This window comes from Myxine glutinosa, chromosome 5 (assembly GCF_964187855.1).
Source record: "Myxine glutinosa chromosome 5, kmMyxGlut1.1, whole genome shotgun sequence".
NCBI classification, from domain to species: Eukaryota; Metazoa; Chordata; class Myxini; order Myxiniformes; family Myxinidae; genus Myxine; species Myxine glutinosa.
In genome coordinates, this window is record NC_136265.1 from 57,670,351 (window position 1) to 57,688,323 (window position 17,973).

A 17,973-nucleotide genomic window follows, 5' to 3' on the forward strand; every position below is an offset into this window, starting at 1 on the left:
CCCGGGCATGCGACCTGACACCCTCTCCCTGAGACTCTGGGACAACCAGCATGTGGTGACCTGGCATGGTGGTTGGTCTATGGACGCGGGTCAAACCGAATGGACAGGGATGGAGATAGCCTGCCGGACAACCATTGGGGCATCTGTGGAGCGTGATGGTGTGAGTGACCTTCCACAGATGCTCCGTTATGATTTATGGACTCTCGGGTTGGGAAGAGAGCCATGGGGATGTGAATCGGGAGATGTGTAACGCGCCGAGCATATGGGCCATGCTCGGCTGGCATGTGTATGGCAAAGCATCCTTCTTTGGTGAGGTGAGTGAAATGTGACAAATGGTTGGCATGGGTAATCTGTGGGTTAGATGGAAATTTAAGGGTGGATTTTGAAATGCCATGGTGGACACTGTACAGTGACGCCATTATTGATCCAGGTGTGTAGACCAAAGTGTTGGAGGCTGTGATGAAATTAATAGGGTAGCAAGACACAGCTTTCAACTGGTTGCGGGGGCAACTGTGCTGATATTTGGGACGCGGGATGATGGGGATGTAGTTGTGTAGCCTGAGGGTCAACGTGGTGCTGTGCGTGTCCGAGGTGTGTGGACCATGTCTTCTGGGTGAGTCTCCTGGTGGAGCATGGCTGTTGACTGGACCTTGGTGTGGTCAAGTGTGGGTGAGCACTGGGGGGCTGCAGTTCTGTAGTCGGACTGGGGGATGATGGGGAGGTGCAGGGGACGTGGCTGTAGGGATGCCACGCACTGTGACCGTGCCCCCCAGGGCCGAGGTTGTGTGTGCGGTAGTGTGTGTTGTGGCAGCAAGTGCTCACCACATTGGCCAGCTGGGGCTGCTGCAGCTGTGTTCCTCGCAGGGGGGCCGAAGGATGGATGGTGGGTCGCACCCTTATGGACACTCATGGGCCATGTTGGCGTTTTGACTGCTCACCTTGTCCCGGTGACCCTTGCACGGTAGAGGTGCAGAGCTGTCGTGGCCACAGGTAGTTGTGTAGTGATGATCACCGTTGGATGCGGATCCACATACCTGCCAGTGTAGTGGGGACAAAAGAGAAATTTGGAAGTATTTGGTTGGCCCAATGTGAAATTTTGGGAATTGTATGGGTGGATGGCACCTTTGAACCTGACCAACCTGCAACTACCTGCACTTGAGGTGAGTGTTTTGAGGAGTACTGTCCCAGGCTTCAGGATTTGCTTTGGGAAATTGGGGACATGTAATTTGGAGTTGGGAGGTGAGAGCGAGTGATGACATGGCCGGTGAGGGGATGGAATGGGAGCCACAGTGTCTTGTGGGTGGCGTATGTTTTTGTGTTGTGGTTAGGTGTTTTGATGTGGTCGTGAGAGTGGAACCTGGAGAGTGTGTGATGATTATTGGAGATAATGAGGGGTGATAATTGTGCTTTTGGAAATGTGCTTTTGGGAAGATGTGATGGTTTAAATGTGAACTGGGGGAATTTCACATGTAGCAGGCCATGGCAAGCCTTGTAACACCTTTTACACCATCTATGGAATTGTACTGAATTGTGCTGAGTTGTGTGGAGAATTGAATGGCAGTGGGGGAGGAAGTGTGTTTTGGGGTCTTGTGGGTGGGGAAGGTGTGTGTGTCCGCAGGTACAGAGCAAGCTCTGAGGAGCGATGCCTGCGGGCCCCCCTCTGCGGCAATTACCCCTGGCAGCCGGTGGTAACTGGAAATTGGAGCTCGTCGGTGGAGGGTCTGGTTGGGCGCCGCGGGGTGAGGAAGTCCCCCGGTGACCCGTGTTGCTGCGTGAAAGCAGGAGGCAAAGGAGCCTGGTGTGTGTGGAGACCCTCACCGGCGAGGTAACGGCGGAAAGGGGCTGTTGGGCTGTCACGGGGCCAAGAGGTAAAGGGGGGGGGGGCAATGAATTTGTAAGTCGGTTGACTTGTTTTTGGGACTGCGGGCACCACAGCCTGATGCGCCCCCACCATCTTTTGTGCGGTACCTCCCCGCTGCCTAGTTGAGGAATGCACACACACGTGAATGACATCAATGCCATGGTCCTGCAGGGGGTGTATTGGGAATAAGTGCTTTGTTGATTTTTGAAATGCCTTGATGACCTATGGAATGAGAATGAGTGGTTAAGGGGTCTGTGTAGCATGAATGTGGGCGAAATCCACCGAGCCGTGTCACTCACCTGTAACATCTGGACAGGGCCCGAGGAAATTTAGGGGGATGCATTGGGGATGGCCCCGCAGGTAAGGTTGAGTCTTGTGGCATCCACCGGGGGACGCGGTCTGTAGACCGGGGTATGTACAAAGGTTAGAGTTTTGAGTTTTGGAAAGATGGTTAAGTTTTGTGGTTAAGTTAGTGTTGTGTGTTGTTGTTTCCTCCCTCCACAGGAACAACGAAGAAGATGTACATACTTGCATGATGGTTAAGGGGTTCAGCATGTTAAGGAAGTGTAGGTAGGTAGTCCGACTCACTTCCCACAGCCCTTCCTGATTTATTTCATAGGTTAATTAAGTGTGTGACAGTAAGTGTTAAGGCTGGAATGGTAGCCCTGCGGTGAACCTTGCAGGAGCTACGGTTCCAGGGGGGGGGCTGTGTTATGAATTTGGTAATGCAACATCTAGAGCTAGGTAGATCTGAATAGGTAGGTATTCGGCTGTCGTGACAGGGACTCTACATGTAATAAGTTATTGATGTTCAGGCGGTTGTCGGGGTAAGATGTATGAGTGTGGATCTACCTGGAGATTCGAGTGTTAAATAGTGAGGGATTAAAGGTAACGCCCCTGTGAGTATCACCTAGTAATCAAACCTTTGTCCTTTATGGCACTGCAAACCACATAAACATTAGTTAGGTCCTTAGTGCAACATTAAATAATTCCCTTTCCCTGACATTGACTTCGTAATAAATGGGCACCACCAGGCCAAGAACACCGCCACAATACACCGCCACCGTTTACACCTCCAAGGCCTACAAACCTCGCCTGCGCACCTCAAAGGCCTACCAACCTCGCTGGCACGTGTTACACCAGGACCGCGGGGTCACGGACGGGAGATGTCAGGAGTCGCATGCCGCAGAGGGCGTGACCTGGGCGAGTTGGGAGGCTATGATTGGCTGAGGAGCGCGCCAATGTGACGTCATCGGCCACCAATATAGGCGACGGTCGGACGCCATTTCGGCAGTTCGAGTGGAGTCCAGAGTTGAGAGAGTTGAGTCGCAGAGTTCGTTGTTACAGTTCCGTACCAGAGTTCGTGGCAGTTGGCACAGGACACGGTTCGTTGCACAGTTCGTCGGAGTTGGCACAGGACACGGTTCGTTGAACATTCGTGACCACAGCTCGTTGCAGTTGGCAGTTGGCACTTGGTTTTGGTTGCTTCGTGCAGCCCTGCGGTGGACCGTTGGAGCAAAGGAGCTCGTGGTGTGTGTGGGCCGTTGGACCGACGAGGCCTGGTGGCGCTTGGAGGCGGACGCAGAGGGCCGTGGAACTTGGAGCGAGGTGTGCGATCGGGCCGAAAGGAGCGGTGTTGGACGGCAGCCACAAAGACGACGAAAGACCAGATAAGCCCGAATCCGCGTACATTTTGAACGACGTGACGTGTTCTTTTCGTAATTAATCTCCCTCGTTTTGTGTTTGATATCAGTCGTGTGGGGACGTCCCGATTTAGTTATTAGTATTACCGGCGCGTGTTTTTTTTCACTGTTATTACTTTTAAATAATAAATCCTTATATTATTTTCTGTACATATTTGAACGCAGTTTCCTGGGTGTCTCATTTTAATAGATAAGGCTGTGGAGCTCGTTGCGTCTGGCCTCCCGCGCGTTTAACTTTGTGTTGAGCTTGAATCCGCCATTGAGTTTTCGCCTCGGGAGTGTAAAGTCTCGCAATCGGTCATCCGTGTTACCCTACGGTGTTCACCAAGGGTAGTCACGCGACAATAACATCTAATCTGCGGACCGTAACAATATCAATATCACATTGTTGTAATCATACATCATGATAGCGTAAATCAAAATTTTCGAATAAACCCCGCAAGTTATGATGTGCATCACCCATTCATTTTTGTGGTGCTTATTTTTGCGGATGAAATTTCGAAGATGTAAATAAATGAGATTACACAAGTTTGTTTTCTTTACAATGACCAAGTGGTTTTGGTCTCAATCCCAACTCGGAGTTGGCGGTTTTAATGAAGTTTACGCAAAAGCTAATGGAGATATTTCAAATATTTATAAACACTGGGTGACATTTATTTTAAACTATATTTTATTTTAGAAATTGTCACATTTCAGCAATTTACATACTTACGTATATGATCGATAAACAGGAATAGGAATTATTATGTTGTGTTATATAGCTCTCCCATAACGATACAAATACTGACATACATTACAAAACGTGCGTACATGGAAATTTTAAATATCGATATGAACAGAAGTGGTATTCGTCATATTATATGTTACATATTTAGTACAATACTCAAAATGTGCATACTAATAGTCATAGTATACAATACAGGGACGCAATATAAATCAAAACGATTAGACTTTAGAATGAGACCTTCTGGTTTGAAAATACGTTTAGATTAATGTTAGATTAGATTAGATTAACTGGTTCGCAGCGCAATGAGTAAGAAAACTACATACTCAAGAACAAGAAATAAATTCTGATAAACGCACACATTACGATCTCCGAAACGGATAATCAGTTGATAATCTGGTAATCAATGTCACTTAAAACTGTGCCCCAGCATATGTGCATGAAAGTTTGATGTAGGTGGGAGAGGGGCAGAGGTATTTAAATGACTACCATTTAATTAATCTGACATGCTTGGGGCTTTTTTGTATTTCAGTATTGTTACGCAATACCGGCCCTAATTATGGTGGTTCTTGTTATCATGGTTTATTTTTTATTTTTTTTGTATACAAGATCGAGGCTCGTGAAAGAGCGAACATTAATCACACAGAAAGACAAACAGACACATAAAACAAATAACATCGGGAGCGGTAGACAAGATGGGGAGAGAGGGGGAAGGACACAAACACAACATTTGAGAGCAGGGACCGAGAGACATGGAGACATCGAGAGATCTGTGGGAGGGAGAGGGCTTTGGGGTGGAGGCATGGGAAGGGGGGGGGGGGGGTGGGAGAGGTATAAAACATATGGATGCTGCCAGGACTTCCAGGAAAGAAGTTGGAATTTCAAACATGGTGGATCTGGGGTGAATTAGTGGGGGTAGAAAAGATCAAGGTTTTGGATTTGTATACTGAATCGAGGCTCGTGAAAGAGCTGACATTCCAGAACCCCCCATGACATTTACTTCACAAACAAATCAACCAGACAAACAAAATATATAAAAAGAGGGAGCGGAAGACAAGAGAATGGGAAGCACACAAACACTTGAGAGCGCACAACATTTGAGAGCAGGGAGATGTGTGGGAGGGAGAGGGCTCGGGGGGAGGAGGCGTGGGAAGGGGTGGGAGAAGTATAACACACAAGGACACCAAGGACTTCCAGGTCAGAAGTTGGTATTTCAAAAAGTGGAATTGGGGTGAAATTATCGGGGATAGAAAAGATCAAGGTTTTGGATGGGGGAAGATAAGAGATGGTGGTGAACAGCTGTTTTAAAGACCTGGAGGGTGGAGTGGGATTGAAGAGAGTGAGGGAGTTTGTTCCAGAGGCGGGAGAAAAGAGGAATTGAAAGAGTGAAGGTGAGCAGAGAGCCGAGATTTCGGCAGTTTAACCATCAGAGGGTTGCTGGCAGATCTTGTGCGACCTGTAGGAATATTTGGGGGACAGAGCACAGAGAGAGCGGGGGGGGAGCAAGGCCGGAGAGGAGTCGGTAGAAGACAGAAAGACCACCTACCTCGGTGACAAGATCGACACGATCTTGTACGATGGAACCAGATCAGGATATCGACACAATCTTGAACGAAGGACCCCGATCAGGAGATCAACACGATCTTGTATGAGGAAAACCCCATCAGGACATCGACACGATCTTGTGCGAGGGAACCAGATCAGGACATCGACACGATCTTATACGAGGGACCCCCATCAGGATATCGACACAATCTTGAACGAGGGAACCAGATCAGGACATCGACACGATCTTGTGCGAGGGAACCAGATCAGGACATCGACACGATCTTCTACGATGGAGCACGATCCGTACATGGTGTGATTCTAACATAAACTATTATTATGAACGTGCACAGTGCACAGCACGGACCCTCACGGGAACAAGCATTCTGAGTATTGCGCTGCAATTCACGTCCCCGACCGGCAGTCTGTCCTCCGGACAACTGTTGGGGAAATTACCAAAGTTCAAAGTGCCATAACTTTGTCAAAAATGATCGAAACGTCGTGAAGTTCGAACTTGATCTGTAACTTATCATGAGGAAACCATCTGCCAAGTTTGAAATCATTAGCATTCAGAGATTAGGAAAAAAGTCCGGAAAACTGTTCTTTGCGTGACGGACGGACAGACGGAGGGACGGAGGGACGGAGTGCAAACCGAAAGTCCCCTCCGGTGTACAACGGTCGGGGACTAATAAGAACGTCACGTACCGGGTCCGAACTCCTTGTCCGCGGGAGATTCTCCCGGATCAAGCAGGTTCCTTCCATCGGAGACCATCGTGGATCCCGGAGTGTTCACCACGTGTTCCTCATCGGAGAGATCTCGGTTCATTGGACACAGGAGAGTAAAGTGTTGTGTCGTAGTGTACAGTACAGTACCGTCCAAGGCAGTACAGTCCAAGGCAGTGAAGAGCCTCTGCTCCTGTGACTCACTGTACTTTTTGTTCATGACCACGCCCCCTACGGAGTGGAAACGGAAATAAAGACAGAGCGGAGAATCGTGGTGACATTACGTGGTGTTACATGGTGATATTACGTGGTGTTACATGGTGACATTGCATGGTGTTACTTGGTGTTACATTGTGACATTACGTGGTGTTACATGGTGACATTACATGGTGGCATTATGTGGTGTTACATGGTGACATTACATGGTGTTACAATAAAGACATTACATGGTGTTACATGGTGTTACAATATAGACATTACATGATGTTACAATAAAGACATCACATGGTGTTACAATATAGACATTACATGGTGTTACAATGAAGACATTACATGGTGTTATGAAAAAGACATCACATGGTGTTACAATATAGACATTACATGGTGTTACAATAAAGACATTACATGGTATTATGAAAAAGACCACAAGGTGTTACAATATAGACATTACAAGGTGTTTCAACAAAGACATTACATGGTGTTACAATATAGACATTACATGATGTTACAATAAAGACATCACATGGTGTTATGAAAAAGACATCACATGGTGTTACAATATAGACATTACATGGTGTTACAATAAAGACATTACATGGTATTATGAAAAAGACCACAAGGTGTTACAATATAGACATTACAAGGTGTTTCAACAAAGACATTACATGGTGTGACAATAAAGACATTACATGGTGTTACAATAAAGACATCACATGGTGTTACAATAAAGACATCACATGGTGTTACAATATAGACATCACATGGTGTTACAATATAGACATCACATGGTGTTACAATAAAGACATCACATGGTGTTACAATAAAGACATCACATGGTGTTACAATATAGACATCACATGGTGTCACAAGAAAGACATCACATGGTGTTGCAATATAGACATGACATGGGGTTACAATAAAGACATTACATGGTGTTACAATAAAGACATTACATGGTGTTACAATAAAGACATTACATGGTGTTACAATAAAGACATTACATGGTGTTATGAGAAAGACATCAGATGGTGTTACAATAAAGACATCACATGGTGTTACAATAAAGACATTACATGATGTTACAATAAAGACATTACATGGTGTTACAATAAAGACATTACATGGTGTTACAACAAAGACGTCACATGGTGTTACAATAAAGACATCACATGGTGTTACAATAAAGACATTACATGGTGTTACAATAAAGACATTACATGGTGTTATGATAAAGACATCACATGGTGTTACAATATAGACATTACGTGGTGTTACAATAAAGACATCACATGGTGTTACAACAAAGACGTCACATGGTGTTACAATAAAGCCATCACATGGTGTTAAAATATAGGCATGACATGGTGTTACAATAAAGACATCACATGGTGTTACAATAAAGACATCACATGGTGTTACAACAAAGACGTCACATGGTGTTACAATAAAGCCATCACATGGTGTTAAAATATAGGCATGACATGGTGTTACAATAAAGACATCACATGGTGTTACAATAAAGACATCACATGGTGTTACAACAAAGACGTCACATGGTGTTACAATAAAGCCATCACATGGTGTTAAAATATAGGCATGACATGGTGTTACAATAAAGACATCACATGGTGTTACAATAAAGACATTACATGGTGTTACAACAAAGACGTCACATGGTGTTACAATAAAGACATCACATGGTGTTACAATGTAGACATAACATGGTGTTACAATAACGACATCACATGGTGTTACAATAAAGACGTTACATGGTGTTACAATATAGACATTACATGGTGTTGCAATATAGACATTACATGGTGTGATGTATGTGAGTCCGGTGTGCGGACGCCCGACACACGGGACCAGGAACGTGGAGCTGAGTGCAATGTTAACCTGATGGTATTCATAGAATACTTACCCTGAGCAGTCAACTTGTTGCGAGCCAACTCTTCTGTTTTTGAACATTTTTTGTTGATCCAATATGACTGCCAGACCACATGAGCGATGACATCATGAATTTATATTCTCTAATATAATTGTTGCAGAGATCACACTCAATACATTTCAAACTAATCAGACGAAGTGTTGTCCCTGTCGAATGATGACGTCATAATTATGGCACAAATGACGTCATCGTTAACAGCACCTATTCCCCATATGGAGTTCTTTACAATGAGCCATGTTTCAATTTTTTCAATGCAGCGGTTTTGGAGATATTGCGGTGCAACATTTTTTGTTTTTTTCCAAGATGGCGCTTGTACCACATGACCTATGACGTCATGATTATCATTAAAATATTCTGAAGGAGGAGGCGCTCCGATGGTGAAAATTTAGTGTCCATCAGACCAACAGTTGCTGAAAGTTTTTTTAAATAATGAGCGGATAAGTGTACTTGTCGAATTATGACGACGTCATGAAGGCACCGATGACATCATCAGTAACATATCTTATTTCCCATGAGGAGTACTTGACAATGGGCCAGGACTCGATTTTTTCCATGGAGTGGTTTCAGAGATGTATTGGTGCGAACTTTTTCCAAGATGGCGCCTGTACCATGTGACCTATGACGTCATAATAATCATTAAAATATTCTGCAGGAAGAGGCACTCTTGTGGTGAAAATTTGCATTTCAATCGGACCAACGGTTGCTGAGAAAATGGATTTTTAAAATGCAGACACGTACGGCACACAGCACACAGCACACATGCGGCCGCACACGTACGGCACACGTACGCAACTGAATACTTAACGCCGCTTTTCACGATGCGAGCGCAGGGTAATAAAGCGGATATAAAGTTGAGTGCCTTCATTGGTCTGATTGTTTGTGCTTCCAGACATCACAAGTGGTGACGAGGTGAAGACCCGTTTGTGTCTCGATGGCGACTGTCGGCATTTTCCATGAATACTCCGATGGGGAGGATTGTGTGGATTTTGGGTGGATTGGGTGGATTTTGTAGAGAGGCCGGACCAGTGCTTTGTGGTGTTATGTGCTCCTCCCCGACCCCCTGGTCATGGTGTACCTCCGAGCCCCGAGAGGAGTCACGGCAGAAAAATGTATTATTCTGTATGTCAAAGATCAATGGAGAAGCCACCCCGATTGTTACTCACAAGCAAATATTGTATTAAGATCACACAAGAATAACAGTACAACAATAATATGAATCAAAAGTACAATCAATATCCTGTGATGGTACCATTGTAATTTATAACTCACTGTGCTCCAAGTGAGTGAAACAAGAACATTCCCAATGTCTCTTTCCCAAAGTCGATCCCGGCTGCACGCCAAAGTCGATCCGCTCCAGCGATCGCCAGAACGATGTCCGATCGAGACCAGAATCCCGTTCGGATGGCAAGTACAGTCACCCAGCCAAAGCTGCACACAGTCGCCCTCAAGGCGACTGGGAAATCCAAAGGCGCCCTCCAGGCGACTAAGAGATCACACCCTCGGGTATGGACTTTCACGGCTCACAGTCGGCGAACCGCAAATTAATCGTCAAAAGCCATGGTGCACACACACACACACCAGATACGTCAGAAAGCGGTGAAAATGGCTGACGAAGCAAAGAAACCTTGCTCGACGCGCAAAGCACGCGAGTCAAAATGGCCAACGGCACGTTCTTGAGATGTAACTGCCCTTCGATGATTCTCTTCGGAATCCACCGCCAAAAACCTGACACGCAGGTTGATCGGTCACAGCGATGCAACTCTGTCGCTGGAATCCCTTTCCCAGGAAACCCGAAAGTTCGCTAGTGACTCCCGTTCGACAACGTTCGCTTCCGAACTCGGAGCAACTCGGCTTTCTTGTCCGACTCACTCGCTCCGCCTTCTTTCTCTCCTCTCCCTCTTCGTCGCCGTCCGGTTCCTGTTTCATTTAAAACATTAACCTTTTGACGTTTTGACAATAATATTTGCTATTTCCCTCACAACAATGATAATAATAATACATGGAACCAGAAATGTTTCAAGTGGATGAAAACCACAACAACGGAAGTGACGAATCCATAACAGTGCCCAACAACATGGCGGCCGCTGGTGATGCCGTCTGTCATCGTGCTGTGTTGTTGGCTGTGTGTGGGCAGAAGGTGTACGGACTCATCAAAAACCTGCTGTCACCACGGCGACCTTCCGACCTTTCCTATGAGGAACTCTGTGAGCTTGTCAAGCTCCACTTCAAGCCGAAAGCTGGTGTCATCATATCAAGGTACAAGTTTTACACACACTCGATGGGAGGATCAGGACATTCCCGGCTTTGTTGCTGACCTGCGCTGTTTAGCAGAGCCATGTCAATTTGGTGCTGTACTTGATGAGATGCTCCGAGATTTCTTTGTGATTGGGGTAAATCACGATGTCATCTTACGAAAAGTTCTTGCTCAAGAAGACGACCTTGACCTGGGACGAGCAGTGAAGACTGCACAGGCGTGTGTGACAACTGCTGAAAACCTGAAGGAGATCTCGTCAAAAGGGCAGAACTCTTCGAGTGCAGATACTGTAAATAAGATTGCTCCATCCTCGTATAAGGCTGTGCCGAGACCAGTCGTGTTTTCGAAACCTGCTTCCTTGGTAGCGAGAGGCCCTCAGAACATGTGTTGGCGTTGTGGTGCGAATCCTGTGGCTCACCAGTGCCGTTTCAAACGGTACACGTGCAATGGATGTGGCAAGATTGGGCATCTTCAAAAGAGGTGTCTCAAGTCCAGCAGTGATGGTGACACCACCACCACCCATCATGTGGATGATGGCGAGAATGTCGCTGGTGCTGATAAGTCATTGCTGCATGATGAGCATGAGTTGCATATGATTTCTGGTGGCCCCGCACAAATAACGGTTGATCTTCAACTGAATGGCAAGCAGGTGTCAATGGAAGTTGGCACAGGCGCGAGTCAGTCGACTATGAGCAAGGAAACATTTGACAAGCTTTGGGGCTGTGAGGCCTTGAAGCCTAAATTGAGCACGGTGAGAGCCAAACTTCGGACATGCACGAAGGAAATTATTCCGGTGCTTGGCAGTGCAGCTGTCAGTGTGTCTTGTGATGGTGTAATTTATGAACTGGCCATGTGGGTTGTGCCAGGCTATGGCCCGACACTGTTCAGACGGAACTGGCTTAGGAGAAAAAAGTTTAACTGGCATGATATCAAAGAGCTGTCTAGAGTGGAGGTCCTGGTTGTGCTCAAGTGCTGGATAAATTTCCATCTCTATTTGAGCCAGGAATTGATTCCTTCATGGGGATGAAGTTAAATTCATCTGAATCCGGAAGTGCAGCCCATCTATTGCAAAGCTCGGTCTGTTCCCTACTTGATGAGAGAAAAGATTTAGTGTGAACTTGAGAGCCTTCAGAATGAGGGGGTCATCTCTCCTGTTGAGTTCAATGAATGGGCCAGTCCAATTGTTCCGGTGTTGAAAAGCGATGGAGCAGTGAGGATCTGTGGGGACTACAAGGTGACCATAAATTGATCGCCACTCAATACCGGATCAGTATCCACTGCCCAAAGCGGCTGACCTGTTTTCGACATTAGCTGGTGGGAGGTCATTCACCAAGTTGGATCTAACGTCTGCCTACATGACACAAGCGCTGGATGAGGATTCAAGGAAACTCATGTGCATCAACACTCACAAAGGGCTGTTCATCTACAATCACTGTCCTTTTGGAATCCGCTCAGCAGCGGCCATCTTTCAGAGAAACATGGAGAGTCCATTAAAATCTTTGCCAAAAACTGTCGTGTTCCAGGACTACATCCTGATCACGGGCTGCAACACGACAGAACTCCTGAGTAACCTGGAGGAAGTTCTGCATCGTTTGGATAAAGTAGGGCTCAGACTGAAACGTGAGAAATGCGTGTTTATGGCGCCCGAAGTGGTGTTCTTAGGCAGAAGAGTCACCGCCGCTGGAATCATGCCTTGTGATTCCAAAGTCGAAGCAATCAAGAACATGCCCATACCAGAAAATGTGTCACAATTACGTTCCTTCTTGGGTTTGCTGAACCATTTTGGCAGTTTCTTGCCACAGGAGAGCACAGTGTTTGAACCCTTGCATCAGCTACTTCGGAAAGGAAAAATTTGGGGTTGGGCCAAGGCCCAGGATGATGCTTTCAAGGAAGCTAAAGGTCTATTGTGTTCTATAAAGCTCATTGTTCTTTTTGATCCATGCAAGCGTCTTGTATTGTCGTGTGATGCCAGTGCCTATGGGGTAGGCTGTGTATTGCAACAAGCCAATGAGTCGGGCAAGTTACAGCCGGTTGCGTTCCCTTCCAGAACCTTGACGAAAGCCGAACGAGCCGATGATATGATTGATAAAGAAGCCTTAGACTGTGTGTTTGGGGTAACTAAGATGCATCAGTATCTGTTTGGTCGTAAATTGGAGCTTGAAACCGACCACAAACCGCTCACTTTCTTGTTTTCAGAGAACAAAGGCATCACCACCAATGCGTCATTCCCGTGTTCAGCGGTTGGCCTTGACGTTGTCTGTTTATAATTATACTATTCATTACAGGCCTGGCACTGGGAATTGTGCTGATGCATTGAGTCGACTGCCGGTGTCTGTTGCTGATCGCAACAATACTCCTCAACCTGCTGACCTTGTATTGGCTATGAATGCGTTTGACAGTGACAGCTCTCCGGTCACTGCTGCTCAAGGTAGGTCGTGGTCTTACAGAGATCCTGTGTTGTCTGTAGTCAAGCGTTGCGTTATGACTGGCGATTGGCCCGGCATACCAGACTCGGAGGAGTACAAACCATATTCACGTCATAGAGATGAGGTGTCTGTCCAGTCAGATTGACGAGTTTGGGGCAGACGTGTTATCATGCCAAAACAGGGGAGAGGGAGATTGGTTTCTCAACTACATATTACCCATCCTGGTATTGTTATGATGAACGCTGTTGCAAGGTTTCATGTTTGGTGGCCTGGTATTGATTCCGAACTTAAATCTTGTGTTCATCGTTGTGATACGTGTACGCAGCTCAGTAAGTCGCCAGCGAAATCGCCACTGACCCTGTGGTCGTGGCCTTTCCAACCTTGGTCCAGGATTCATGTTGACTTTGCATGTCCGTTTTGAGGGAAAATGTGCCTTGTTGTCATTGATGCATTCTCCAAGTAGGTTGAATGCTCTATCATGTTTACCAGCACTTCTGCAGCTACCATTGATAATTTCCGTGTCATGTTGGCTACTCATGGTCAACCAGATGAGTTGGTAAGCGATAATGGTTCGTGTTTCACATGTCAGGAATTTCAGGAATTCATGAGGTTGAATGGCATCAGACATGTCCGTTCTGCTCCGTTCAAACCCGCTTCTAATGGCCAGGCAGAGCATGCTGTACAGATCATCAAGCAAGGATTAAGGCATGTTACTCAAGGTTCGCTTCAAACGCGTTTGTCACGCATGTTGCTCGGTTATAGATCACGACCACGTACCGTAACTGGAGTGCCCCCAGCAGAATGTAAATATCTATAAAGCTCAGTTGACTTTTTGCTCCACCAAATAACAGCGAAACGGAGTTGAGTAAAAGGGTGAAAATTCTACAGATGCTGTGATAAATAACTACCCCTGTCGGTTTGAATGTTTGAAAGAGAATAGACGTCTGGATCAATTTTTGAATATATATATATATATATATATATATATATATATATATATATATATATATATATATATATATATATATATAATTCCAGTAATCTCTGTGTGTATGTGTGTGTGTCTGTGTGTGTGTGTGTGTGTCTGTGTGTCTGTGTGTCTGTGACCGCTGTTTCTCGACAACCACGGGTCCGATATACTTGAAACTTGCCAGGTATATTGCTGGGGACCCGAGGATGTGCCTTTTCAAGGTTTGAAATTAATCGGAGAAGTAGTTACCGAGCTATGGCGATTTAGCCGTTCGCCGTTCGCTTTGGCTTTGCGAATGGACCAAACCATTTCATGTAAATAGAGGGGGGGGGGTTCTGTGGTCGTTGCGAATAGACCAAACCATTTCATGTAAATAGAGGGGGGGGTTCTGTGGTCGTTACTGCCACGTGGTTTCAAAGTTTTTTTTTGTTGTTGTTGTTTGCACGCATGTTTTTTTGCACCCACGTACGGGCATGCCCTAGTATATATAAACCGAGGTGTCTGTGTGTGTGTGTGTGTGTCCAGTTTTTGTGTGTCCACGTTTTATTCAGAGATGGCTGAACGGATCTTCATCAAACTTTCAGAGGTTCATCAGGGAGTTCGTGGGAGTGTTTTCGGCAAAAAAAAAAAAACGAAGAAAAAAAATAATTCGTTTTTTTTGGAGTGAAATTTTTAAAAATAATTTCTCGATCGTGCCGAAGCCCTTTTAAATTAATGACAGTTATATGCAAGTACACATTCGCATAAATAAATACAAAACAATTACCAGACATTTGAATACAAATAAATCAAACAATTCTGGAAATGTACGAATTTGAGAGTACGGCTTCTTCTTCTTCCTGATCGGCAACACACTTAACTCAAACGTGAGCCACATTCACTCAGAAACGTGAGCCACATTCACTCAGAAACGTGAGCTACTCCCCTTCCTCTCCTGCCTCCCTCCCCCCCCTCCCCTTCACCCCCTTCCTTCCCCTCCACATCCCCTTCCCCTACCCTTCCCCCCCTCCACACCCTTCCCCCTCCCTCCCCTCCCTTGTCAAATTATGACGTCATAATGGAGGCACTTTTGACATCATCATTACCCTGTGCTCGCGAAGCGAAAAGCAGAGTTGAGCATTCATGTGTGTATGTATGTTGTACATGTTTGCATTTTTAAAAAATCATTTCCTGGGCAACAGTTGGTCCGATTGACACGAAATTTTACCATAGAAGCACCTCCGCCTGTATAATATTTTTATTCATAATTATGATGTCGTAGGTCACGTGGTACGTACGCCATCTTGGAACAACGTTGCACCTCTCTGTCCCCCAAACCACTCAATGGAAAAAATTGAAATATGGCTCATTGTCAAGTACTCCCCATGGGCAATAAGATATGTTGATGGGATCGGTGCCTTAATTATGACGTCATAATTCAACAAGTACAACGCTTGATCTGATCAGAATGAATAAAACAAAAATTCCTCTGCAACTGTTGGACCGATGGACACGAAATTTTCTGAATATATGCAGCTTCTCCTGCAGAATTTTGTAATGATTTATTATAACATCATGGGTCACGTGATACAAACGCCATCTTGGAAAATATCGAAAAAGTTGCACCTCTATATCTCCGAAACCGCTCCATGGAAATAATTGAAACATGGCTCATTGTCAAGTACTGCCCTTGGGGAATAAGATATTGTTGTGGATCTCAACGTCGGCCTTTCCCCTTATCAAGGGGGGATTAATCCCCTTGTCTTTTATCTAGCCGACGTGATCCGGGGCTATGACGTTCCTTCCGGTCAGCGCTGGGTAGGGTCGTAGGCCGAATTCCTAATACCTAATTACCAACGCCTCCCAGGAAGCAAGGAAATAACCCCGCCCAAACCACGGTTTTAGTGGAAACGCCGAGCGATAACGAGCCGTGATCCGAGCTCTTAACAGAACTAAACCCGATCTGAGCGGTTCCGAATCATGCCACGCTTCGCTTACCCAATGGAGGAAAAGACTGATACGGTCGAATTAGGAAGAAACAAGAAGAACAGATTGGTTTATTACAATTTGTGCAGGAAGGAGGAGAAGAACACACAGTGAAGCTTATACAGTCTTAACTTATCCCAGGACAAACAGGCCCGCACACACAGACACACTCACACGGGGATGTAGATGGTTGGGTTGATGGTCCGGGATGATGGCGTCCAGGCAGCTCACTCCGGTCCCGGACTCGTGCCATGAAGGCGATGGTCAGGCAGCAGCGGCCAGGAACTCTCATGTCGTTTGCGCGGAGCGGTCAATTACAGGGCGGAATGCGGGCGAAAGGTAGGCTGGCTTGGCGGTTACACTCGCGGCTCAACCGCGTACGTAATAATCGGCAGCTCGAACGCGCTTCTTCATGCGTTTCTCCTCACGAGTCCTTTTGGCACAATCACGTCGCAAAAGCCCTTTGGTAGCAAGCGCGATTCCTTCAGTCCTCTTATACAGTTATCTCACATCGATCAGTCCTCTCAGTCCTCTCGAAGGGCTTTGTGCAGGCATTTATATCGCGCCGCCCCGCGAACCCTCTGGAATTTGCCAGCCACGCACTTACCATGCCCCTTAAGCCATGCCCATCATTGCGCCCTGGTTGGTTGTTGGCTCTTACTGGCTCCGCCTTTGACGTGCTGCTTGACGTGGCCACACCCCGACCTCGCGCTCCTCCCCCTTTTCCAGGCATACCTCGTGGCCACCCGACTAGTTCGAGCGAGCAACTGGCAGCTCACGCTGCCGGCCAACGAGGTGGATTAGCCGAATCAGGGCGCGAGATGGATGCTGCCCAACGAGGTCGATTTGGAGGGTGGGCCGCAAAATGAACGGGACCTCAGCTTATTTATTTTACACAACGCACTTATCACGATTGGAAATGGCCTTATCCTCACACATACTATGACATAACTAATGTTCTAAGGTGGCCCACGTGTTGCATGTGCATTAACTATGGGGGCAAACCTTTAACCTTTATTGATGTTATATGTACATTCTCAGAACCGCAACAATATGTTAATGATGATGTCATCTGTGCCTTCGTTATGATGTCATAATTCGTACAACACGTATCCGATCATTGTGAATTTTGTTTCTCAGCAACTGCTGGTCTGATGGGCACGAAATTTTCACCATTGTGGCGCCTCCTCATGAAGAATATTTTAATGATAATCTTGACGTCATTGGTCATGTGGTACAGGGACCATCTTGGAAAAATTTCACACCTCTGTATCTCTGAAACCACTCCATGGAAAAAAAATTGACACCTGCCTCATTGTCAAATACTCCCCATGGGGAATAAGATATGTTAATGATGAAGTCATCGGTGCCTTCATTATGACATCATAATTCGACAAATACAACACTATCCGATCATTATTTATAAAATTCAGCAACTGTTCGTCTGATGGACACAAATTATTCACCAAAGGAGTGCCTCCTCCTTTGGAATATTTTAATGATAATCATGACGTCATGTGGTACAGGCGCTATCTTGGAAAAAAACGAAAAATATTGCACCTCGAAATCTCCAAAACCGCTGCATGGAAATAATTGAAACATGGCTCATTGTGAAGAACTCCATATGGGGAAGAG

The 17,973-nt window shown here is 45.9% G+C and overlaps 1 protein-coding gene across 1 annotated transcript in view; it reads right to left on the reverse strand.

Moving 5' to 3' along the window:
- Nucleotides 1-6,776, reverse strand: part of LOC137411776 (uncharacterized) — a 32,648-nt gene extending 25,872 nt beyond the window's left edge. Inside the window, exon 1 of the mRNA XM_078777302.1 lies at nucleotides 6,539-6,776. Coding sequence (XP_078633428.1) covers nucleotides 6,539-6,776 — 238 coding nt within the window. The remainder of the gene's footprint in view (nucleotides 1-6,538) is intronic.
- Nucleotides 6,777-17,973: the final 11,197 nt, after the last annotated feature.